General features: G+C 42.3%; 2 protein-coding genes and 1 pseudogene across 5 annotated transcripts; 2 read left to right on the forward strand and 1 right to left on the reverse strand.

Annotated features, from left to right (window-relative positions):
- Window positions 1-496: 496 nt before the first annotated feature.
- Window positions 497-4771, forward strand: LOC133921574 (protein LAZ1-like). 4 transcript variants are annotated; one of them, XM_062366514.1, is made up of 8 exons: window positions 497-669; window positions 765-1630; window positions 1720-1972; window positions 2598-2782; window positions 2865-2953; window positions 3341-3602; window positions 3682-3933; window positions 4076-4771. In XM_062366514.1, exons 2-8 carry the CDS (start codon window positions 1478-1480, stop codon window positions 4391-4393), a joined length of 1512 nt encoding a protein of 503 aa, XP_062222498.1. In that variant the 5' UTR covers window positions 497-669; window positions 765-1477; the 3' UTR covers window positions 4394-4771. The 4 variants fall into 4 exon arrangements, with proteins under 4 accessions (XP_062222498.1, XP_062222497.1, XP_062222496.1 ...); XM_062366513.1 differs by having other exon boundaries at window positions 1343-1630; XM_062366515.1 differs by having other exon boundaries at window positions 510-1630; window positions 1720-1776; window positions 1864-1972.
- Window positions 4772-7335: 2564 nt separating this feature from the next.
- On the forward strand, window positions 7336-10103 carry LOC133922923 (O-fucosyltransferase 6-like; annotated as a pseudogene).
- A 3688-nt stretch (window positions 10104-13791) lies between these two features.
- Window positions 13792-18075, reverse strand: LOC133921575 (protein ALTERED PHOSPHATE STARVATION RESPONSE 1-like). The gene is made up of 4 exons (XM_062366516.1): window positions 16586-18075; window positions 16346-16506; window positions 15374-15597; window positions 13792-14881 (listed from the first exon to the last, which is right to left on the reverse strand). The coding sequence occupies exons 1-4, from the start codon at window positions 17730-17732 to the stop codon at window positions 14152-14154; spliced, it is 2262 nt and encodes a 753-aa protein (XP_062222500.1). The 5' UTR covers window positions 17733-18075; the 3' UTR covers window positions 13792-14151.
- Between the last annotated feature and the right edge of the window lie 6294 nt (window positions 18076-24369).

Genomic DNA, 24369 nt, shown 5'->3' on the forward strand with positions numbered 1-24369 from the left:
AACCAACGACCACACCTTAATGAACAGCCAAGTCGCGCCTCACTCGCTGCAGCAAATGCCGGGGAAACCTCCTCTGAGTCCACGGGCGCCGGGGCTGCAGCACCAGGCGCAGCCCCCGCAGGGATTCCGCCCGCGTCGGAGGAACCTGCCGTGCCGGGCAAAGACGAGCCACCTTGCGTCGCCGGAGTACTGTCTTTGACCAAAACATCCCGGTAGGCGAGGGCGAGGGCGAGGATCTCCTCCGTATAATCTAGACTACAGCTTATGATAATCTGATAAAATAATCTACCTGTTAGTTTCCCTTTTACACAAATAAATTGATTTATTATAATTTTAAGTGTAAACCAGGGCCTAAGGCTACCGTAGCTTTTGCAGATGCCTCTGACACCTCCGAGGCGCCCAACTTTTGCTCTCGGCTCCGAGCCCAGCTGGCCAGACGAGGCACCCAGCTGACGTGTCTAGCGCCGAGCCGCTGACTTGTACACTGCCGTGCCTGTTCCGAACTTTTCAGCTGGAACCGTGTCGTCCCGGAAGTTATCGACGCCACATCAGCCCCAAAACTCCCCGCATCCGCCGGCCCACCACGAGACGACGGCACGGCTCCGCTCCTTCTCTATCGCGGAATCAAGCAGGACCCCTCCGGCCCCCCGCCGCCGCGCAGCCGCTCAGGTGCTTGATTCAGCCTTCTCTTCTGCTGAAAATTTGTTCGATGCTTCGAATCGATTAGCGGTTAATCCTTGCTCTCGGCCCGCCTGCTAGTTTAGGAGGTGCCACGTCGTGTAATTCGAGTGGAATTTAGTCGCCCCTTTACTTTCCCCCGCCCCGCGGCTGGAGGATTTGGCGTTTGGCCGCTTCAGTGCTATGGATCGTCGGCGGCCTATGGTGAACTGTCTTCAGTTGTTCGTGGATTCTTGCATCGTAAAATAATCTGGCCTGTTTTGTTTGGTCGAACTCTATGTAGTATGGGCCTATTGTTTGTTGTAGCCCTGAGAAAAAAACATTGCCTTGCAGAAATGATACTTCTATATTTCTTTTTCTTCTAAGAATGGAAATGATACTGCTAAAGCGCTGAATTCCTTTGAGTTTGGAACGTTCTGTTGGTTGTTGACACGTTTATTCGTGCTCGAATCTTTTATGACCAGGAATACTTACTTTAGCCAAGGTGACTTTGCAGATTTAATTTGTCATTCATCTGATTATCAAAAGGAAAAAAAAAGATCCTTCATTCGTATGCAAGGGCTGTCTATTTGGTTATTCTTGCAAATCACTACTCAACGTGCGGCTATTCGTTTGTTCCATCATTGTTTATGAATGGATTGATCTTTATACATTCGTTTTGCAGATAGTGAACTTTAAGCTCTATTTGGAATGATAATTTATTTCACGTTCTTGGCATGCTGAGTCCTATAGTGAACCTGTTGTTATATGATGTTGAGGTCTAAGAGTTTAGAAGGTCAACAAAGTGTTATCAGCTTCCATGAGGGTCAATCTTGGTCTCGTTTTGCCCTTGATGGACAAATACACCGCGCCCACATGGGCCATACTGATATCAGGATTCTTCATGCTGCTTTCCGTTTCCCTCTCGATGTACTTGATATTTGAGCACCTCTCGGCATACAACAATCCAGAGGTTTGTTTTGCCACCACACCATGTTCAGTACTTATTATCCTGTTTGTGAATAATCAAATATCCATCTTATTATGTATGCTTCGTTACAGGAACAGAAATTTGTTCTTGGTGTTATCTTAATGGTCCCTTGCTATGCAGTTGAATCAGTAATATCTCTAAAACAACTTATAACTTTCGGGGCTCTAGTTCTTCTAGTTGCTTATTTAATGATCTTTGGTACCCCTCTGCAACAGTACGTTTCGTTAGTAAATCCGGACACTAGTGTCTACTGTGGCATTCTGCGTGATGGCTATGAAGCATTTGCTATGTATTGCTTTGGAAGATATATTACTGCTTGTTTAGGTGAGTTTTTTCTGGGGCATTTTAACTTCTCTTGCCACCCTCAGATTCTGTTACTTGCATTGTAACATGTAGTTGCATAATTGGATGTAAGCTATATATGGTATGAAATGGCTTCATCATGCTTGTGCCCTAATATATTCAAGGTAAAAGCTGTATTCTTAAGTTGTTACCGATGGTTTGATCCAGTAGAAGGGGTCTTCGTGGACCTTCCAAGAAATCCCTTTATGAAATCTCAAACCTTTATTAGTTCATGCAATGCAACAAGATCAAATCACTACCTTTCTTCATCCAAATACTAAACATCGGTTCATAATTGCTTTCTTTAAGTTTGGCCAGAAGGGATGCCATCTAGAACTCATAGAGGATGGCAGCACCATTCTTATTCTCCTATTGTTTACTTCTCGATGATACAAAAGTAGCATTGACTTGTTAAAAATATTTTATGAGACTGATCACTAAATAGTTTGGTAATTATATTTCCATTTAGCATTTTTTTCCCTTCTATTCCACTGCTATTTTATTTGAGGCATTTACGTGTTCTAGTTGGAATAGCCTGTCTGTTTCTTTTTTCAATTACTGTTGCTTATTTGCTGTGTTTCATTATTTACTGCAATTCGAAATATAGGTGGTGAAGATAGGACGATTGCATTTTTGAAGAGGGAGGGCGGCGAAGATTCTGGAGAACCTCTTTTGCATCATACCTCCGAAAAGGGAATCATTCATCATCATTTTCCTGTGAATTACATATTGAAACCATGGAGACTCGGTGTGCGGTTTTACCAGATTATCAAATTTGGTATATTTCAATATGTATGACCACATGGCCAGCTAGTTGAATCAGAACAGCTGACATTTGCAAGCAGGTTTGTTAAAGTATTTTGTACATGTGCAGGTGATTATAAAGACACTCACGGCTAGCTTATCTCTTATCCTTCAACCTTTTGGTGTATATTGTGATGGAGAATTCAATTGGGGATGTGGGTAAGATAATTTTTCTTTTCTTCAACAGGACGATAATTGCGTATTTTCACTACTTCTTGATTCCAGAAGGAAAAGAATCATCCATATCTTATAGGTTGAATTTCATGTACTGTGGAAACATTTGATTTTGAAGTATGGTGCAGAAAGACTGTGATAGGTACATAGAAATGCGTAATAGTCTCTTTGGCATCTTGATGATTAACAGTTGACCTGTATGAGCTGTGATATCCTTTGCTTTTTTCCTTTGAAAATGTATACACATCTTGCATTCCACTCCTTTGCTGTAATAAATAATGTTGAAATCACTACTCATCAACAAATTATTTTCTGCATGTTTACCCTTTGAATGAGCTGCACTGTCTGACTTTGTCCACTTCTCTGCTGCAGATATCCTTACTTTGCTGTAGTCCTGAACTTCAGTCAGTATTGGGCCCTATACTGTTTAGTGGAATGGTACACAGCTACTAAGGATGAATTGGAACATATAAAACCTTTGGCTAAATTCCTTTCCTTCAAGTCAATAGTATTTTTGACTTGGTGGCAGGGTGTGATAATTGCTATCATGTATTCTTTGGGCTTGGTTAGAAGTCCGTTAGCACAGAGCTTGGAGTTAAAATCAAGTATACAGGATTTTATCATATGTATAGAGGTACCTCACTTTTTCAAGTTAGATAGGTTTTCAAAAAAACAAATCTTATTATGATATTTCATGTCTTCCTCCAGCACAGATGGGCGTAGCATCAATTGTTCACCTGTATGTGTTCCCTGCAAAACCTTATGAGCTATTAGGTAAACATCATTCACCTGGGAACATTTCGGTACTGGGGGACTACGCCGCCTCTGCTCCTGTGGATCCTGATGAGATAAAGGATATCTCTCGGCCTACCAAAATGAGGTTTCCACAGTTGGAACCTGATGTGATAAATGCAACTAATATTAAAGAGAGTGTTCGAGACTTTGTAATTGGTAGCGGAGAATATGTGAGTTCTTACTTGCAAATCGTACCTTGAAGTAGTATAATCTATTATATTCTCTTTTACACTTCATGCGGCTAATAAGAAGTTATTTAGGATGTGTCTTAGTCAATATGTTTGTGATGTGCTCTATTTATTTTTTTACCAGGTGATAAAAGATTTTAAGTTCACTGTTAACCAAGCAGTACGCCCAGTGGAGAAGCGGTTTGATAAAATGAAGAAGAACATCAAGTTCAGGCAGAGCCGGGACGACAATTGGGTGAGCGCATCCACACCAGAGAGGACAATTCGTGGTATTGATGATCCTCTCATAAGTGGGAGCACTAGTGACAGTGGGATCAGCAAAGGGAAAAGGCATCGCAGAGATTCAAGCTTAGCTGGTACCGTGGACAGTTGGGAAGGTAGTGATCAGGCATCTGATGGCTATGTCATACGGGGTCGCCGTTGGGAAATTAGGAGATCATGATCCTCTTTTTGTACTTCTACGGTGAAGCCTTGGAGATTGTACAGTTTGGCAATTGGTACATAAGCTGCCGGTGACTTGCTTGATTGCTGGTAAATTTTGCTACTAGCATGAAATTTGGTTGTCATACACTTGCTGAACCTTTTATGTGGTAAACTGGTAGATTGTGTACGTAGAACACCATTTCTGTCTTGTAGATTCCTGCTGTCATCCGCGGGCAATGAATTGTACGTTCTTAGTGCTGAAATTAGCCACTAAAGTGTGCTTAAGTTGTTTTACACTACTCCCTCAATATCCTTTTTGTAAGGTGTGTATATAAATTTATTATTGCTGTAAGTAAATTTGACCTTTTCCGTTCTGAATTCACAACACTACTACTCAGACTCAACTGCTAATGCTTCTTGCTGGGAGAACTAGACGGTCCACTCAGTAAGAGGTGTCGTCTGAACTGCTGTTCTTTATCTGTAACATCAAAATTTAGAAATTTCAAAAGTGTGGTGCTTCATATTAGGTACAAGGTATACGGTGATGGATGAAGGTGGAGTGGTGATGGTGATCACATCTGATCAGGAAACCCCATTCACTGCGAAAGACGAACGGTAACTTTTTTTCCGAGGGAAAAGACGAACGGTAACTAATGTTACTTATAAGGTGAACGATCGATCAATTCGGTCCTTGAGTTGATTTCTCCTCGAGCATTTCTGGGGCCGAGCCGAGGAAAAAGCCTGTGTAGTTCGAGTCAGAAAATTGCTGCCAAGGAACCTAGTAAGCCTGGCTGTACAGAAGTTCATACTGGCTAGGCCTCACCTTATTCATTTCAGGCCGATTCCTTACTGCCCAGCCCAAAATAGCTACCACACTTTTCTGTGAGCCGCCTCTCCTTCAACTTGTTTGGCTCCACTCTCCGTGTTGCGAGGATACACTGGTACAGGTTTCTCGTGTTATTCTCCGAATCCCAACGCCGCAGTCCTTCTTGGGTTCCACCAACGCCTCCGCCTCCTACCGTGCACGGTTCCGACTTGTGATGAGTGCATCAGAACGCATTGTCGCAAAGCCGCAGCTCTGAATTTACAGAGCATTGGCGCGTTGCCTGCGTGCACAGCAGATGCGTCATGCGTGCGCGTAGAGAGTGTAGATAGGTGACAGCCGACAGAGCAAATGGGCTCGAGGCAGCGGCGGCGCTAGCACAGCCGGTGCGTGACGCCGGAGGTGGCACCTGGAGCGGCGGCGGCGCTGCTGCTTCTCACGCTCGCGTTCCACCGCGTCCTATCGCCGCCGCTAGGCGACGGCCCTCGCCGGCGACCTAACCCCAAGTTCTCGGTACGCCCAATCTAAAGACGCGATTTTTCTTTTGCCTCATCGATTAACTTATCTGACAATTATGTGCATTCATTTTGCTTGTTCTTTCTTTTCGAGCAGTCGAACAATCTGGGGGAGTTGCGCAGGAATGTGCTTGGTGCCGATGCGGATGCTTCTAGTACTTTATTGTGTGGCATAAGATTTATGAAGTGGAAATTCGGTGTTCTGTTTTCTGGTAACTAATCAGTCTAATCTCACTGGTGATCTAGTGTGGTGGGAACAAACTGGGAGGAGAACTTTAGGGGTCGGAAGCAGGAACCGACTTCTACGGGTGTAGCAACGCGAGCACTGAGTTTTCAGGTGAATAAGAGCAGCTCCAGCGGCCTCCCTATTCGGCTCGCTACGCCAAATTTAGCGAGCGGAACGGGAAAAAAGTGCTCCAACGGATTCGCTATTGCGCTTGTCAAATTAGATCGCTCGCTATTTGCTCCGCTTGCCTCGCCACTTCCAGCGATGCGCTGTGCGCTCGCCATGTCCGGTTCGATAATTAACAAGTAGACTGACATGTGGACCTGCTAAAAAATAGTCTTATGTTACACTAAAAATTCTAAATCCTTTTTTAAGTGTTCTATAATTCATGTGTTACCCATTTTAATTGAATTCATTCAAAAAATCTATGTAAAATTTAAACTAAAATTATCTAAATAATGTACTTTTATAACTTCTAATAATTATTAGACCTTAAATAACTTCTAACGTATCTAAAAAAATTCACTTAGAGGTGGAAAACTAGCCGTTGGAATATTGCAGTTGGAAAACTAGCCGTTCAAAAAATAGCCATTGTAGAACTAGCTATTAAAAATATAGCCGTTCGAAGTAATGCTATTTAAAATATACGATTAGTAGTTAGTTACAAGATAATAATAAAATAGAGCTGATTGACATATAGAGAGATAAATTTAGGGTGTCAGCTGGAGCACGATAAACAATAGAGAGGGAAATATGAATAGAGATCTCTCTACTCAGTGAAATATGGAGGCAAAAATAGCAACTCGGTTAGAGTTGCTCTAACATTGCTAAAATTTGAGTCTGAATTTCTATTGTGTACTTGTGTTTGGTTCTATGTTGAAGCTTGCAACCGGTGGTGATTGAGATAATATGGCATGGTAAAAAAATTGCATTTTAATGATGTGATAGGAGCCAGAGTTATCACTGATTGTTTTTTAGACAATGAAAAAGAGTTCCGGCATTTTGCATCGTGAGATGCATACAACCCTAGTTCATTATTACACCATCTCAGCTCATAACTGAATGTTGAAAGGAAATAAAAACGTAAAAGACCATATAAATGTAAATCATTGATCACATATTATAGTACTAAACCGCCACCCATTCTTGACAAAGAACTCCATTACTACTACCTCCAAAACTTGGCACACCATGTTTATGTTTTCCCTCTCGCTTTCCTGCTGCATCTATCTCCAGAATCTCAGCCAATAAATGCCCTTGAACTTAATGATTGAGACAAGTGGTGGGCTGAACTAGTTATGGACTGTGGGTGCACATGCACTCCTTTCCATCCAAAAGTATTAGTAAAATTAACTCTGATAAACAGTAAATTACTGTAGCTCCGATAAACCCCTCTCTCCTACGCTGGCTTCGCCCCTGGGCTGAACCAGCAGCGAACAGGGGTAAGGTGATAGCATGAATCATGAAAAATCTTGGGTTTTTGGTTTATTGAATAATGGACATTTTAGTTGAAGCATAAAGGATATGAAGCAAGTTAACAGAGATTCGTCTAGTATCACTTTAATGTTCTTGGTGACGAGGCTGCAATCTCAGAGCAACCATTAGCATGTGGCAACAGGCACTTTGGCAGTTCCATCCATTATTTTAAACCTGTATTGTTTATTTTATATGGACGTGTGTTCAGCGTGTACCAGCTACTTTACTTCCCATTTCTACTTGATATGAGCGCTTGTCAGTAAGTCAAAAACTCTTTATTAGTCGATGAAAACATGACTTCATATGTGCATTTTGTTCACATCTTGCCATTAGTTCGACTATACCAGGCTGCTAAATTTTGCTATACATCTTGGGCATAGTACTTGGTATTGTTTCTTATATTTGAACAATTTGATGACTCCACAATGTACATTTTTCAAGTTAGAGTTTGCAAGGAGTAAGAGTTGCACTCTTACTCGTTTAGCTATTAGTTCATCCTTAGCGCATGTTTGGAAGAGGGGGATTGCTCTAGAAAACCTTGCAGCTTATTCTGACTTCTATTTTCAGATCATAGATGCTGTTATTGCAGCACGCATCCTAAAAGCTACTCTTGTGATACCAAAGCTGGATCAGAAATCTTTCTGGGAGGATTCGAGGTCGCCATACTTAACCTCGACTGTTCAGTTGTACATTGATGTTGATTCATTTGCTAACTTGTTGTTTGTTTTTGCAGTGGTTTCACTGATATCTTTGATGTTGATTCATTCATATCCTCACTCTCAAACGATGTAAAGATCATACAGCAACTACCTGACATGATTAGCAAAACTTCACTTCCATACAAGATACGTGTCCCTAGGAAATGTACACCAAAATGCTATGAAAACCGAGTGTCGCCTGCTCTTTTGAAGAAGAATGTAAGCATTACGGTTTTAGATTTCCGCACTTTATGTGATTCAGTTTCACAGTTGTTTTTGGCACGTCAGAATTCTGAATGAGTTCTGCATGTGCAGGTCGTTCAGTTAACCAAATTTGACTACCGGGTTTCCAATAGGTTAGAAACTGATCTGCAAAAGCTGAGATGCAGAGTTAATTACCACGCACTGCGATTCACTGATCCAATACGTAAAATGGGTGAAATGCTTGTTCAGAGAATGAGAGATAAAAGTAGCGTTTTACTTTAAGGTGATGTTTTGAGCCATCTGTTAGCTGCCCTACTGCCATCTAATTAGCTCTAACCTCATCTGTACTGTAGATTTGAGCCTGACATGCTTGCCTTCTCCGGATGCTATTTTGGAGGTGGGGAAATTGAGAAGAAAGAATTAGGTGCAATACGCAAGAGATGGAAGAATTTGCATGTAAAAGCTGCATTTCGCTGTGATGTTTCTTTGATTTTTGAAGTGCAATGTTGTGAGGTTAGTTTTGAAGTGCTATGTTGTCATGTTTCAAAGCTACGTGCAGTGCAGCAAGCCAATCCTGACAGGGAACGGCGCCACGGCAAGTGTCCCCTTACTCCAGAGGAAGTTGGGTCCATGCTCATGGCCTTGGGTTTTGGAAGGGGTGTGCACATATATGTTGCATCAGGAGATGTGTACGGTGGAGAGGAGACTTTTTTTTTAATAAAAATGGGCTTAATTATTTGTCACGGCTCCTGTCTTCATAGGAAGTCATAAATTAGCTGACTCCACCTTAGAACCATTTATATTTGTCACAGGCATGGGTCCTCCTTGGAGCACTGCCATTGAGCAAGCAATTCAGCTCGAAAACACAAGCCACCGAAATTTGTGTCCGACTGAGCTCGAATCTGGAACCTAAACAGCTGCAAGAGCCAAGTGCTACTTGAGCGCTGCTGACTGTTCGGTAGCAGGCTCGTTCGCAAGTGGAGACGAGACTTTGGCGCCTCTTATATTCAAAGGAGACACTAGCAAGCAAAGAGGAGTTGGGACCATTTTTAGAGCATTTCAAAGAGATTCTATTTGTAGACGAGAATCCTTTCACAAAAGGATTATCGTTCTCTTCACCGCTCTAATAGTTTTCTTTCACGGTTTCCGTCACGATAAGATTCATAAAGTCATTTCCTTCTGGACGGGATTCTCTTTCCTTTCTCTTCATAAATTTCTTTGAAGGAAAATTATTGGAAATAAAAAAATAAAGAAAATAAAAAAAAGAAGGGGAAACAAGAATGGAACGAAATAAAAAAATATATATATAGTTTACGACGAACAACAATGGCAACATGGCCAGAATGTTGGCGGGTCGGAGGTATTCTCTTTTGAAATAGCATTAGCATTTTTTTTAAATGCTTCTTATAGGCTACTTTTCCTCACATTTCAGTTAGCTCATCGTAGGTGATATGTAAGAAGCATATGAAGACACCAAAGTATATATGAATCTGTTACGGTTTTTATTCTTTCAAAAACTGTTGGCATGCTGAAACAATATTATTGTGTCTATGTCAGGAGATATTTTGGGCACAGGCATGCTAGAAAGCTTTCCTCTCTCTTTCTGAACCGAACAAGCATGAGTTGGGACACATTTTCATCGAATGTTCAGACATTTCAAAAAGGATTCAATGGGGGAGCCACATGAGATTGAATCTGGAAGACGTGGATTCTATGAGTACCCACTGGATTGCACCTGTAAAAAGAGCAAGAGAAGAGATGAACATACTATGGAACCATTTTATTGATGTAGAGGGGAGGAAATTGGAGTGTATGAAACACATACCATTGCCAATGTTATCCTCGGATAAGATAGAATCGGGTTATAGTCATGAAATGGTTTAGACATTCCGGAAATGGAGGATATGATCTCTGACTAACCGCCAAGGAGTCACGTATATTACCTCAGATGATTGTTTTCGTTCAAATGCCATTGTTATTTGTTAGTGATTTTCAATGACAGATGCTTGTCTCCTGTTTTTCCTTGAAGACTGCCAGAAAGCATATTATCCTAGAGAAAAGACTGGTAAGCGTATCAAACTATCAAATCCAAAACTGAATTGTTGATGTAGATTCTATGCTCCCTGAAGAATTTTACATCTTGTATGATGCAGAACTACACATTCAAACCAACCTGCAACGATCGTATAGTATCAATTTGTCCGGATTCTGAAACTAGAGACTAAAGGAGTAAACGGCAAAGAAGGTGGCTCCCTTTTTCTTTGTTGTTCTTCCATACCTTCTGTTTGTAGGGTAAAAATATCGTAAAGCTTTTTTTTTTTTGCAATTTCTATTTAAGTGATTGCTAGGGTTCGATCTTTTCCTCTGAGTTCTTTTTTTGAAACTACACATAACTATACGCATCCTTTTTCTTTGGGCAAAGCAAAGATGACATGTGTACTGGATACAACAGTTTGGCGACAAACTGAGAAAATACTGCACGGATCACAACAAAATTCTGACTGTTATCATATGATACCCTTCTGGATACTCCAGTGTGCCGATCAATCATTGAAAAACCTTTCTTCAATAAGGTTTTATTTTGCTTTTGAGAATCTACTCCACGAGCAGATTCCAGCCGGTATGTCGAGCGTGGAGCCTCCTTTTGGAATTGACTTAACAGCGAGTTTTTTCATGTTCCCGGCTGTGTTACATGGATATGGGTGCGGTTGTTGGAGTCCGACTCGTGTTGAGGCGTTCGACTCGGCAAAAAGATTTAGGACACGTCAAATACCACTTGGAATACGATACGGGTGTCGGAATCCGACACGGATACGCGAGTGTCCGACTCGGCAAAAAAATTTAGACACAGGTGTCCGAGTAACCCAGGTTCCCGGTTCATCAGAATCGCTTGCCTTATATAGCCTGCAGCATCCCAACGCAGAAAATGGCATTTCTCCTTTGCGTCTTCCAAACCTGTGTTGTGCTGCATCCAGTCCGCGTCCAGCGCAGCACCGGACGAAGCAGGCCCGAGTTTCAGCTGCGGAAACCACCCAATCGCACCGAGCGCCATCGGGCTACGATCACAGCGCGACCAGTCGTTCCGCGGCACGGCGGACGGCGGATCACGCCTCCAAACCATGGTCACTCTTCACGCCTAGCATCGCCGTGCCGTCGGGGCCAGCAATCTGCAGAGTGCAGCACACTGCCTACCTGTGATTATCAGCTGCAGGTTGTCAACTTTTCATAGCTATCGCGCTTTCCTCCGTTTGGAGTAGCGGGGCTGTTCAGGTTCGAACTTGGAAGAGGACAAAATTTGATAATTTGGATCAAATTTAGCCGTTACTTGGGGCTTTTTTTTTGCCAAACTTTGGCAACATGGTTTAAAAATTTGTAAACTTGGATCAAATTTACTTGGGTCAAATTCAGCCATTAATTTTCTAGGGATTTTGAGAAAATAAGTTAAAATATATTTTTATTTATATGTGATGAGTGATTGATAAGTGTGTTGATTTGGTTTGATGATTTTATATCGCATGAGCATATATATGTACTGCAATTATGATCGTGACTAACAAAGTTGTAGAAAAAATATAGTTGGTGTGTTTGTTTCTGAGTCCAGAAAAATTGTACACATTAGATAATCTAGCGCTGAGGAAAATGAATGCGTCGGATGCTTCGACATTCAGATGGTGTACACGCAGTAGTATTTCAACTCAGAAGAAAAGGTTGAAGTACATGTCGGATAATCCGACAATGGGCACTGTGAACGCTGGAGTATTTTTTGTAGAGAGATTGTAAATTGGCTCTAGTGAACTTACATGCGCTGAATGATCTAGCGATAGAAAATGTGAATGACGGAGAATACGACGGACCATTTATTGCTGAGAGATAGCAAAATGATTGTCTGGTGGAAATAAACACGTCGGATGGTCCGACGATGGAAAACTGTATACGCCAGACTATTTCTTTCAGAGAGGATTCCAGACGGCCGATCTGGGGAGTTGAACACGTCGGATGGTCTGGCGCTCACGAGGTGTGGACGCCGGATCATCCGGAGTTCAAGATTTTTTTAGGATGTGTCTTAAGCTGAGGATTTCGATTTGGAAATAATTGGAGATGGTTTAGAGATTTGCTTGTCTTGTATTGTAGAAGTGATGAATGCAACTTAGCAGCTTATGGCGGGATGATTAGGGCTAAGTGAGGTGCCTGGTGCCAAACGATCGAGAAAGTCAGGCGGAGTTAAGGGTGATCCTAGCTATGCACATGAAGGTCAAGCAAAGTATGAAAGGAAGGATGAAGACGACACGTTGATCAAGTTGAGTGAAAAGGATACTGGTGCAAGTGACAAGGCGGTCTGAAGGGATCTGGAATGGGAGAAACTTGCTAGTGGTCAAGATCGTAAGACAGAGTACACGCGTTGACATCAAGATGCTTGCTTAGGATCAGAACAAGCGGCAATGAGTCACACTTTGAGAAGCGTGCTACGTTGTTTCGCGCTTTAGACTCAAAACTGTGGAAGAATGAAGTGCACGTGGCATTATCGCGGAGCTAGTGTCGAGGCTAAACTAAGTCATGAAGGCGCCACGACCATCCGATAGATAGAAAAAATTTGGACAAAACTATTCCGGTGGTAGGTGAGTGCATTGTTAGAGAATAATAGTTTATGGACATGATTGCTTAAGAGTTAAGCAAGGCCCATTAACCTATAAATAGAGGGATATGGCTGGTGATTGAGTTAGAGCATTAGAGAGTTTTGAGAGCCTTTCATTTATGTTATATGGAGAAAGAGATGAGTGCTTAGTCTATATTTAGGTGAGAACTTTTGTGAGAAAAACACTTTGTAATATATCAAAAGAGGGTGTTCCTCTGAGCTTAATGAAAGAGTGTTTTTGTATATGTTTAAGTTCATCTCATTCTAATCTCCTGTTTTTAGCTCCCGTATTTTGGTGTAAATTTTTTGTGTTTTCTTGTTGATTTTCATTTTGCTTGAGAGCTGCTCGTTTTGGGTTGTATAAGAGGTATTCTTTTTATCGCTAAAGGATTAATGTTCTCATATGAATTAATCTTGAACCATCCTAACCCTCTAGATCCACCAACTTGAAGATTATTTTTTGGGTGGCTAGTTTTATTGTGTTTAGAAAATTTTCTTCTAATTGATTACTTTCTTACGCTATAAATCTTGATATGATCTTAAATAGAATCTAGAGTTCTCATACATTGAAGAAGAGTATTAGTTTTGAAAATCTTACAATTTATACTTATCTCTTTTACTTCCGCATATGTTTTTAAGGTATGTTGGATTAAAAAATAGAAGAATATCATCAATTTCATAATAAATTTATTTATACATCTATTCACCCAACTTTAATCGTCGTTCGCGATCCTACAAACTTTTAACTCCTTGCTATAACTTGACCAATTCTTGGGCAACCAATTCAATACCTGAATACAGCCGCACAAGCAACCTGAGCTCTTGATTCCCACAAAGCAGTTAACACTGCATTCCAAGAACAAAATATTGTTCTTCAATTGCGCACTCAAGGATTCAGCTATATTGGCATGAGGCAAGAAGGCAAATAACATACAAACCTAGTGCACCGCGTAAGCATACCACCACCAAAACGGGTACTCCTATATGAACCTGCTGCTACGTATAGAACCTACTCTGACGGACGACGACGAGACTTTTGCCTGAACTACATTGGCAAGCCTCTGTCAATTAGCAAAAGTCAGAAGTCAGGATTGCGCCGCCAAATTTTTTCTCTGTGAGCAGCATTTGCCTAGTATATTACCTGGTGACAACATACTCGTACTGTTACAATCCTGTTCACTGTCAGATGCAGCAGCACCAGACTATGAAACCTTCGCGTTGTCTCTGGACGACCTTTCCTCTTCAGCATGTCTCAGGGTCTCCTCGAAAGCTCGCAGGGAATTGGAAGCGAAGCTTTCTAGGGCTTGAACAACACGCCCCAAACTAGTATGTAAACTGCTTGCTTCAAGAAGATGTTCCTGGTATGTACGTGCGCTTGGAAGCAGGCTTTGCCGGCCTGGTACCAGGGCCAGCTTCTTGTTCAGCGCATCTGCTTCCTTGTTAATCTCTAAGGTCTTCCTTTCCAGTATCTTATTCCATCTTTCTCTTTCCCGCGTTGCAATGATCTGTTCCGTCTGTTCAACGTTGTGTTGCTCCGATAGCTTCCGTACAGAAGACACAAGAGCTTGCATAGAGGTAACCACTTCTTTCTCAGAAATCCGATCCATAGCTTGAGACCAGCTGTTGCAGATGACGAATACAAGGGGAGCACCCACTCTTCCAGGCGAATAAGGAGGAACTCCATCAGCTGTTTCTTCAGCCTTGTAGTTAAGACAAAGTGCCAGCCATCCATTCAGCGCTTTGACGAAGCTCTTCTGTTCATTCACCCAGCAGCAAAAATTGACAATCCATTTGATCAGCTCTAGCTCAAGCTCCAATGCCAAATCTCGACTGCTTCCACCGGAAACAATTGAATCCAAGTTTTTTGCCTCTGACATAACTTCACACTGTATCTGGTAGCAGTTAAGCTTATCTTGCCACATTCTCACAAACCTACAAAGAGGGCTATCGTATCAGTCTTTGATGCAAGCTAGTTTTCACCGAAATATTAAATGTAAGACTATGGAGAAAATTTGAAACATTCAGCAGTTATACTTAAGATAAAAACATACAGGAACCTCAGTTATTCCACAACGTAATGTATTGTCAGATCTCAGATGTATCTCTGTAATGGCGTAGAACAAATTCGTTGAACAACCCTGGATATAAATGCAGGACTGCTGGGGTTGCTTTCATACAACTGACTTGTGCTAATTGTCATGCCTTTGATTTATGATGCAGCATATTGAAAATTAATTACTGTTAGCTTGACCATGCGTCACATGGCATGACCTACAGAACTAAGACAATTTCTGATAAATCAACTACATGATTGTACATACTAGACAAGCAGAGAACCAGCGTCAAGGAAGCAAACAGTGTAATAAGAGAGAGCTAAAATGAAATATCTGGCTGAAGACATCAGGGTGAAAGGACAGAGCATACCCTTGGACTAAGGCATTAATTTGTGGCCACAATTCCTCATCCCTTACTCTGTTTATCTTTTTGGAAATCTTAGCAATTACTTTTACAGTTATTCTTATTTTTGTAGATAGCTTCCTGACCAAATTTCGCGTTGTGTCAATCTTGTGCGCTTCAGCGCCTTTTTGATCCAAGAACTTCAGCCGCTTTGTATTCTTCGCAAGCAGCAGACGCATTTTCTCTTCAGCCTAAAAGAGGAAAAGAGCCAGAAAATAATCAATACGACATAGAGAACACCGAGGGTGAGCATTGCAAGTAAAATAATCTCTTTTGCATAAGAAAGAACATCCTACACTATTGAAACTAGTGATAGATAGAGTTTTATTCCCCAAAGGATTATTGATTTACTACAAGGATAATCGTATAGAGTTACAGGTAAATCAAAATATAATACTGCCATGCATCAGTGAAACCTTATATACAGGCATTGTTGCTAAATAAATCCACCATCAGAAGACAAACACACCAACTACAAAGTGCTCTATTCAATACATCTAATATCAGTACCATTTTGCAACAAACATGCTGGGAGCCTGGGATCAGCCTTTTATCTTTCTTCATAGGTACTTGTTGATTCCAGCTTAAGGACGTTGTCAGTGCGCACACAAGTGTAATAAAATGAATGACACTGCTCTCTCCCAACTTGAAATAAGAGGTGCTTAGTTAAGACTAAAGACTTGCACTGAGTTGCCCTCAAAAAGACTTGTACTCAGTGGATCAAATGAGAGTGATTGGACCACTAGTGAGCAACATATTTGCAACTTACAGCAGTCTGAATAGCAATTTCATGGATCATCTCAGTGATAGTATATTCCAACATATTGCTATTTCAGAGTCTAAAATCAGATAGTATTCAATGATAAACAGGCGAAACCTTCATCAGTAGGTTCGTTGAAAAAAAAAAATCTTCATCAGTGAACAAGAATGCACACATACCTTAACCTCGTCATACAACTTCTTCTCCCAAATATAGAGCTTCTGCAGCGTGAAAGACAAGCTCCTTTCTCCCACCACCTTCTCCCCTCCAACATCCAAAAGCTCGACGCCTCCAAGGTCTGAATGCGGCACGGTAATCGCTGACACCATCCGAGATGAAACTATTTCCAAATATCAACAAGTCAATCAGAACGTCGGGCATAAGCTAATCGGAAGAGGAGCAAGTTCATGGAAGCTCACCATGGTACACTGAGCTCCGGGGATGGTACCTCCGCCTCCCAACCTCAAGAATCGGCACAAGCACCTTGACGGCGTCTGCTGCTCTAACAAACTGCGCTTTGATCTCGGCGGCAACGTCTGTACTCCCAACGTTCCTCCAGGCAGTCGGCGCAGACACAGTGACATTACGCTGCGCCGAAGCCTGTTGGCGCGCCACGTTGCCCCTGCCAATCACTTCCTTATCGACGACACAATTCTCCTCTTCGTCGACTTCGGCAATGCTACTGCTAACGCCGCTGAGCGAGCTGCGTCGGCTGCGGGCGCCACTCCCGGGAGTGGAGAACTCGCTGGCCACCTGCTTGACAACGACGTCATCCTCCTCCAGCTCTGGGATGCCCTCCTCATCCCGCACCTCCCGCGAGCTCCGGCTCGGCGTGTACGATGCTGCAGCCCCAGCGCCGCCGGCATCGTAACAGTAGTTGTCGTACACGTCATAGTCATCAAACACATTGAAGAAGTCCCACGAACTCGCCCTCGGCGGCGACGGCGGCGGCGGCGCAGCCGCCCTACCAGCTGCCGCCAGCTCGCCGCCGTACGAGTAATACTGGGAGTACCCACCCGCCGCCGGTTCGAAGGAACCGTAGTACACGCGCTCCGGTGCCGCCGCACGCTGCTCGACGGCGACGGAGGCCGGGGGCAGGCGGCTCCGCGCGTAGTAGAGCCGCAGCGATCCCGGCGGGTACCCACCGAAAGGGGGCTCGGGCGCGTACCCGTAGCCGCCGTACCCGTAATGCGGGAACGGGAGACGGTCCGGGTGCGGGTGCGGCTGGTGGAGTTGCTGTTGGCCGACGGAGCGGTGAGGCGAGGAGGACACGGAGCCGGACTCGGACCCGGAGGAGGGCGCGAAGTTGATGTGCGACGAGGAGTGCGGCGGCGATGAGGGCGGCGGCGCGTCGACGTCCTTGCGCGCGGTGGGGAGCCCGAGCCGCGGCTGGGCGGTCATGAGGAGGTGGAGCGCCGCGGCCACGGACGCGAGCGAGTCGGCGAGCGCGGCGTGCGCATCCGCGAGCGCGTAGCGGTGCCGCACGGCCGCCGCGAGAAGGTCGGCGCGGCCCCGGCACAGCGCCACGGCCTCCTGCTCGTCCAGCTTGGACCCCTTGCACCCCATCGCCCCGCCGTGCTGCGCCGCGTACTTCCCCTCCTCGTTAGAAACGCTCGGTTCGTCTCAGTTAAAACCCCAACCCCTGGTGGTGGCGCCGCGCCATGATGCCTGGCATGGACGACGTGCTCTGGAACTTTGCGGTGATGGGGAGATGATGCTGACGCCGCCAGCGAACGAACGAGCCGAGGCCGGGGTTGGCTGGGGCTTATAACGTGCGGCGCTGGTGCGTGAGATTGATGGATTTCGTGGGGGGTTTTATGGGAGGTCTCACCAAACCTAAGTGGGAATCTTCTCTTTGGTTTGTTTGCACTCGCGCGGGTTCTTCTTTGTTCTCTTGCGGGGCGGGGAAGGCCATCAGCGAGCGGAAGCAGCCGGATTGGGGAGGTGCCTCTCATGCAGTTGCTGGTCTATTTGGTTCGTACCTAAAATTTATTAAGGTTAATTAAGTTTAATCAGTTTAGATATTTGTTTGATTCATAGTTATAATTATGATAAAATTCTCTTTCTACTGTTACGGTCCTACATATCCGTAACAAAAAATATAACAAGATTTTTTTAAAGTGACAGAAGATTTTGATAAATTAATCTTGTCGAGTGTGACGAAGAATTATGGCACGCACAGGGCTCGGTTTGGTGGCAGGCATTGACGCTCGTCTTCATGGAGCTCGACCGCTCGTTCTCACCGGCACGTACGGCCTTGACCGGTCTCCATCAGCGGATCCGCCAGCAGGCGCGAGTGCGACGCGTGCTGGCGTCCGCCTGCAACCGAGCGATCTGCCGCGGTGGCAGTGTGGCACAAAGGGACTTCTTCGCTTGGAACGCCTTGGGTGCAGCCGTGCAGGCTGTGGTGGGTTGCTGGAGTAGATTAGACTGTGCCAAGTGATTAGCACACGAGGTTCCTAAATTTAATTTCCAACTTCATTTTAACTTCCAACAGAAATTTAATTTTTATATAGTGGTACTGAAAGGTTCATCAACGAGTGGGGGTACGAATCTGGAAAGCAGAATCAAACGAGGAAAAAAAAAGTCACCACAATGATGGCCCATAAAATGATCATGCACCAATGACAGACTCGCTTTGCCTTTTCTTTTCCTCTTTCTTTCCACCCCATCCTCTTTTTATCCTATATCGTCCCATTTTTGCCATTGCTTCGCTACTCCATTCCGGAGTGCGAGGGGCTGAGGATTATTTCTGAATGCGACTCACGCTGCGCAGGGAATTTACTCGGTGGCCATCCTATCATTTCTGGTACTCGCTTCCGCGCCCTTTTTTCTTTCCCTCTCTGGACTTCTGGAGCAGTTTCAATTTTTGTGGGGCCCGTGACATCTACCTGCTCTTTAACTCCATCAACCACTGTTTTCTGATGTTTCTTGGTTCAATCATTTATCGCCTTGGATCTCTCTGAGCTCGGCGACCTTTTTGGCAAGCGTGCGCGGCTTTCTGAGGTTCAGTCACGCATCACTGTTCATAGACCACACCTCGCTCTGTTACGACATGCTAATACGTGTGCGTCAGCTGTTTCCAGACCAGTGGACGTCTGCGTGCACTGTTGCGAGAGTAGGGGGCTCCATTACAAAGGACTGGACGAACTGAGAAAAAAAATCAGGTGACATTGCTATATTGCATGGTAAAATGCTCGTTTTTTGCAAAGAGGCAAACCGATATATCATGCATGATGCGTGCATGGAACCAAGGCTCCGCGTCGATCTCCTCTCCATCCGCCGCTGGCAACGAGTTGATCTTTGGTAATCTAGCAGCGCGTGGCGTTGGCAATCGACGTCGGTGACACAAGGACGTCATCTACGGACCACGGTTGGGAGGCGACAACAAATTGGACAGGGGGAGGACGAGTTAATTAGGCGCCTTTGGCGTGCGGCGATCCAGAGAACGACGAAGACGTTGTGTTGACGGAATTGTGCGCAGGTAGGCAACTATGAGTGGCTATTTGTTGTTTCTATTTATGTGGAAATTAACATCTTACTATTTGTTCATTTCATCCATCAAAAACTAAAACATCGCCACTCGTATTGTCGTCGCCCCGAGACGATCGATGAAGGTCATCCAGAGTACAAATCACAACACGAATGATTATGTAACTATTAATAGTCACAATATTCTTTATTCTTGTTGACAAACACAATATACGTGACACTGACCAAAGACAAGGCGACGTATTTACCGTGTTAGGTTTTCGTGCATAATTTTCTCAATGTATGTTACGAGCTGGCAGACACGATAGAGACACTATTAGAGTCCTGTTTGGTAGGGATTCAAATCCTATATTTTTTAAGCCGGTCATATCTAGCTCTAAAAAATCTAGTATCTAAAATTGTGAATGGATTAAGGGTATTTAATTACGTCATTTGATTTTTATTATTTAAATAAATGTTTAAATCACTTTATATATAAACTCCATATCTAATATGGATCTTGAATCTGAAGTTGTACCGATCAATCCCTAGATCTCTGCATCACAACTTTCTAAAAAGCCATCCAGATCAGCATCCCTTCTATTATCACTCATCAACATTATTTGCCAGTCATCTAAGATGGAGAAAAGGTGAACACATAGTTAACAACTTATTATGATCTAAGATCTAGGAGGTAGCCGGGCAATATCATCTGCTAAGGTTAAGATATTAGACTGTAGATGATGATGGAAACTTAAAATATTAGAGAGATTTAGATTAATTCTTCTCTTACTTGATTAGAATGATATGTGACTGCTTCTTTATATAGAAAGAAAAAATTACAATCCTAAATCAATTCTAACTCCTAGCTTATCTATATGAAACTTTAACTTATCTCTAAACAATCCTAATTCAATTAAATTCGTAGTTATCTCCTACTAAACTTATCTCTACACAAATAAACTCGAATCCTCACTATCAAACCTATCTCCTTACTAAATACAATTCTTACTAATCTTATCTCCTAGCTTGATCTCCGACCGTGGTGCTCCTTGGGCCATACGAATTGACACCACTAGACACAAAGTTGACTGTATATTCTACTTTAGGAGTTGGGGGGCCACAAACAAACGAATCCATGGTTTAGCAGTAGATATAGATGGTGATAATGGTCGAATGGTGATTTTGGACAAGGCAGCTCAGCATGGCGCCCACGCCAGAGGGTGACAAGAGGAAGCAGGTCACTGTTCCAGCAAGATTCACTGCAGACCCATGGAACAAAGCGACGCCCTCATGCACTCAACTCAAAAAGCGCACGTCGGTAGTAATAGATAAGCCACTTATCTCCATTGGGACCATCATCGCTTTTACATGTTTTGGTTAGTTTTTCTTCTTCACACTTGCACAACCCTTTTCTCACGCACGCGTTGCAAGGCAAAGGAAATGGAAGCTCCTGTAACAATGTAGTGATTGCACTGTAGTGCAACGACAGATTAGAAGTGGCTTTCATGTGGTAAAGGGCTTTGGGATTACAATGTTTACATGTACTTAGTACACAACAAACTAGAACGGGTAGTGACATCTTTTGGCAAATGCTCACATGTCCGATCTGGATCTCATACGAACGATTATTTAACCCTCGTTCAAAAATGAAGGTCCCTAATGTTTTAGCTCATAATTCTTGTATCAGTCTATGATTGCTGCCATTTGTCATTTGTGGGACAGGATTCCAGTGTGATTGGGTCAGCAATGTTTTTCCCCTCTTCAATTTTGTTCGGGAGTTAACAATCAGTGGAACATATTTTTACTGAGCCAGTCTAGGATTTAGGTTATTCTTTTAATAAAATCCTAAGGTCATCTCCAACAGCTACCTCAAATTTTCATCCTCAAAATACTATTACAGCATCACTTATCACTATTACAGCATCCCCTGTCCCTAACACTGTAGCAGGATTTCCCAGCGCTACAGTACCTCGTAAAGTACTGTAGCACTAGAATTTTCAGATTTACAGATCCTGTTGGAGATGGCCTAAGGGAACATTTTCCCCTTTGATGCTCCTTTTTCAATTTTGGTCGGGAGCAGATAGGATTTTATTAAAATAAGATCTTCTGCGCAACGTCAAATCAAATACTGCAGGATGTCGAGAGCAAGATCGATTAGAAAAATGAAGTACATAATATCTTATCCTTTTGTTTAAGCTTCTGGGTACAAGCTGTGCACACCACAGCATACACTGAGATAAATGGTGTACTTTTATTGTACACTGAGATAAATTGAGTTGTTCTGAAGGCTTGAAGAGGACGAGTGTTGGTTACGTTATGTGAATGAGCTTTTTTTTGTACCATCCTTGGATGTAGCGAGATGGTTAGGGAGGTAAGAAATTTGGGTAGCTAAGTACCAAATTTCGACACCGTCAAATCTATAATTTGATTTTTCTTTTAGAAAAAAGAAAAGTTCCAACCTTTTATATCCAAGGATGTATATAGTCCTAGTTGAATTATTATATCATTCCAACATAAAATTGATAGGAAAGTATAAATAAGAATAAATTATAAAAAAATTTCATAACTTTATTCAGCACATAATCTATAATTAAACCACCAGTCCTTCTCATCCTCGTTGTGTACGACCGTAAAACCACTAGCTGTAAATTAGAAGAAGATTGCATGCTAGATGCTACTACTGCAGCGGTACTGGTACTAGATCACTGATGAACTCTTTTACTTTTCCTTTCAGTTGCAGAACAGCTGGATGGTGCCTAGCTACCTAGTCCGGCAAAGACAGGTGAATGAGTGTTGATGTGGTGAAGCATTTCCGTAGATCACATGATTGTGAATCAGGCAACTAAATACCCACTGCAGAAAGTTCAACAAGCGATTAAATTTGCTCTTGTGTCGTATATTTCCTTCCATTTTTTACATATGGTAAATGGAAGGATGAGAGATCCAACACCAGCTGTCGCTCTGTTAGAACACTGACATATACTAGCAGCAGCAGATTTCAGAAACTTGAACAATCAGAACAGAACCTAGTGTACATCAATTATGGCCGAATTTTTGGGGTATTTCTGTACCGTATCTAAGATAGAGTATTTCTGTACATCAACTTGAACATAAAAACTAACCCCAGGACTCGTATGCTACTAGTAGCCTAGTAGTACTAGCACTAGTAGTATAGTGAAATTTCTGTGGCACTTCGTGCCTACGAAGCATAGGGAACGCAATAATGTAAGCACTGGTCAGTTCGGTGTCCGAAGCTTCTAAATATACTCGACTTGTACATTAAAAAATACTTATTCCCTGAAGGCCAGTATATTACTCAATCGGATCATAAATATTTATTATTTTAATTAATATCGAGTTAAATTTTTAAAACTTCAACGGTCAATAGCTTTTACAATATTTAGTTTAGGAAAAAAAATAATATCTATATTTGTTCTTAAAAAAATATTTTATAATATTATATTTTATTATATATTATAATTATAATTTAATAAAATAATAATAATTAAAATTGTATATTGAAAGTCGTGAAAAATTAAAAACGATAAGTATTTATAGTGAAAGGAGTATATCGGATTCTGTCAGATAAGGACGCGCCCCATGACCCATCCTAAAATTGTGCTAGCCCTTGATAAAGGCCGTTGTTTATATTATTACTTTGCTGCTATGTTGCATCTTGCACACCTATTCTTTCATCTGCTGGCAACTTCACTGAACTGCCACGTACTGTCCATACTCTGATGCTGAGATGCATGTGAGATCACTGTCAGCGCTTCTAATCCAGTTTCAGCGATGTCACTGGACAAACTATTACCCATCCCTCGGTACGTAGCAGGCACAAATTATTGTGTCTCCTCTTATTGTATGCAGTATGGAGTACTCCATTAATAATCCAGAGCGCACGTACACTTGGAAGTCGTCAGTTAATTCAGGCGCAAACCTCTAAGCCAATTTAATTTTTTACACTGCTGCTCTAATCCATGCTCAGTACAATTTGGACATGAATAAGATTACTGCCTCTCAGAATAAGTTTATTTAGAATTGTCCTAAATTAAATATTTTTAAGCTTTGACCGTCAATATATTAAAAATGCATATAGATTGATAGCATAAGATTGATATTGATAGATTCATCACGAAAAATACTTTTTATAATATATAATTATTTTTATTTAAAATAATATATTGTTTCTTATAGATATTGCTTAGTCAAAGTGTTATATTAGAGATCGTGTTAAATATCCTAATTAACTTATATTTAGGATGGAAGAAGTATAAATTTTACCACTTGTAAGATGTAGTTAACAGGCTTATCCTTCTATTCGCCATGGCAGTCAAACTTCAACGCAGCAGGGTAAAATCTTGCACTCAAGGATCACCACTCAACAGTCGTTATCTGATCTAACTTAGGTTGCTCACAATGCTCACCTGTAAATGTCTTACACGTTAAATATCCGTTCACGTAAGATAAAATTTGATATAGCAAGCAATTAGATAAAGAAACAAAACAAGTTAGTGTCGTATAGAAGTACTCTCCGTCTCAAAATAGATAAAGTTTTAGACTTAAGTATAAGTATTAAGATAAACATAAAATGATTATCTCATCTTCTTTTAATACAATTTATTGTATGGGAAATGAGACTTGCATTGGAAAGTATGTTACTTAATGTAGGGGTAGTAAGATAAAAAAAAATAGATTAAAGTTTTCTTAAAATTGTAGAACATCATGT

This window comes from Phragmites australis, chromosome 6 (assembly GCF_958298935.1).
Source record: "Phragmites australis chromosome 6, lpPhrAust1.1, whole genome shotgun sequence".
Taxonomy (NCBI): Eukaryota; Viridiplantae; Streptophyta; class Magnoliopsida; order Poales; family Poaceae; genus Phragmites; species Phragmites australis.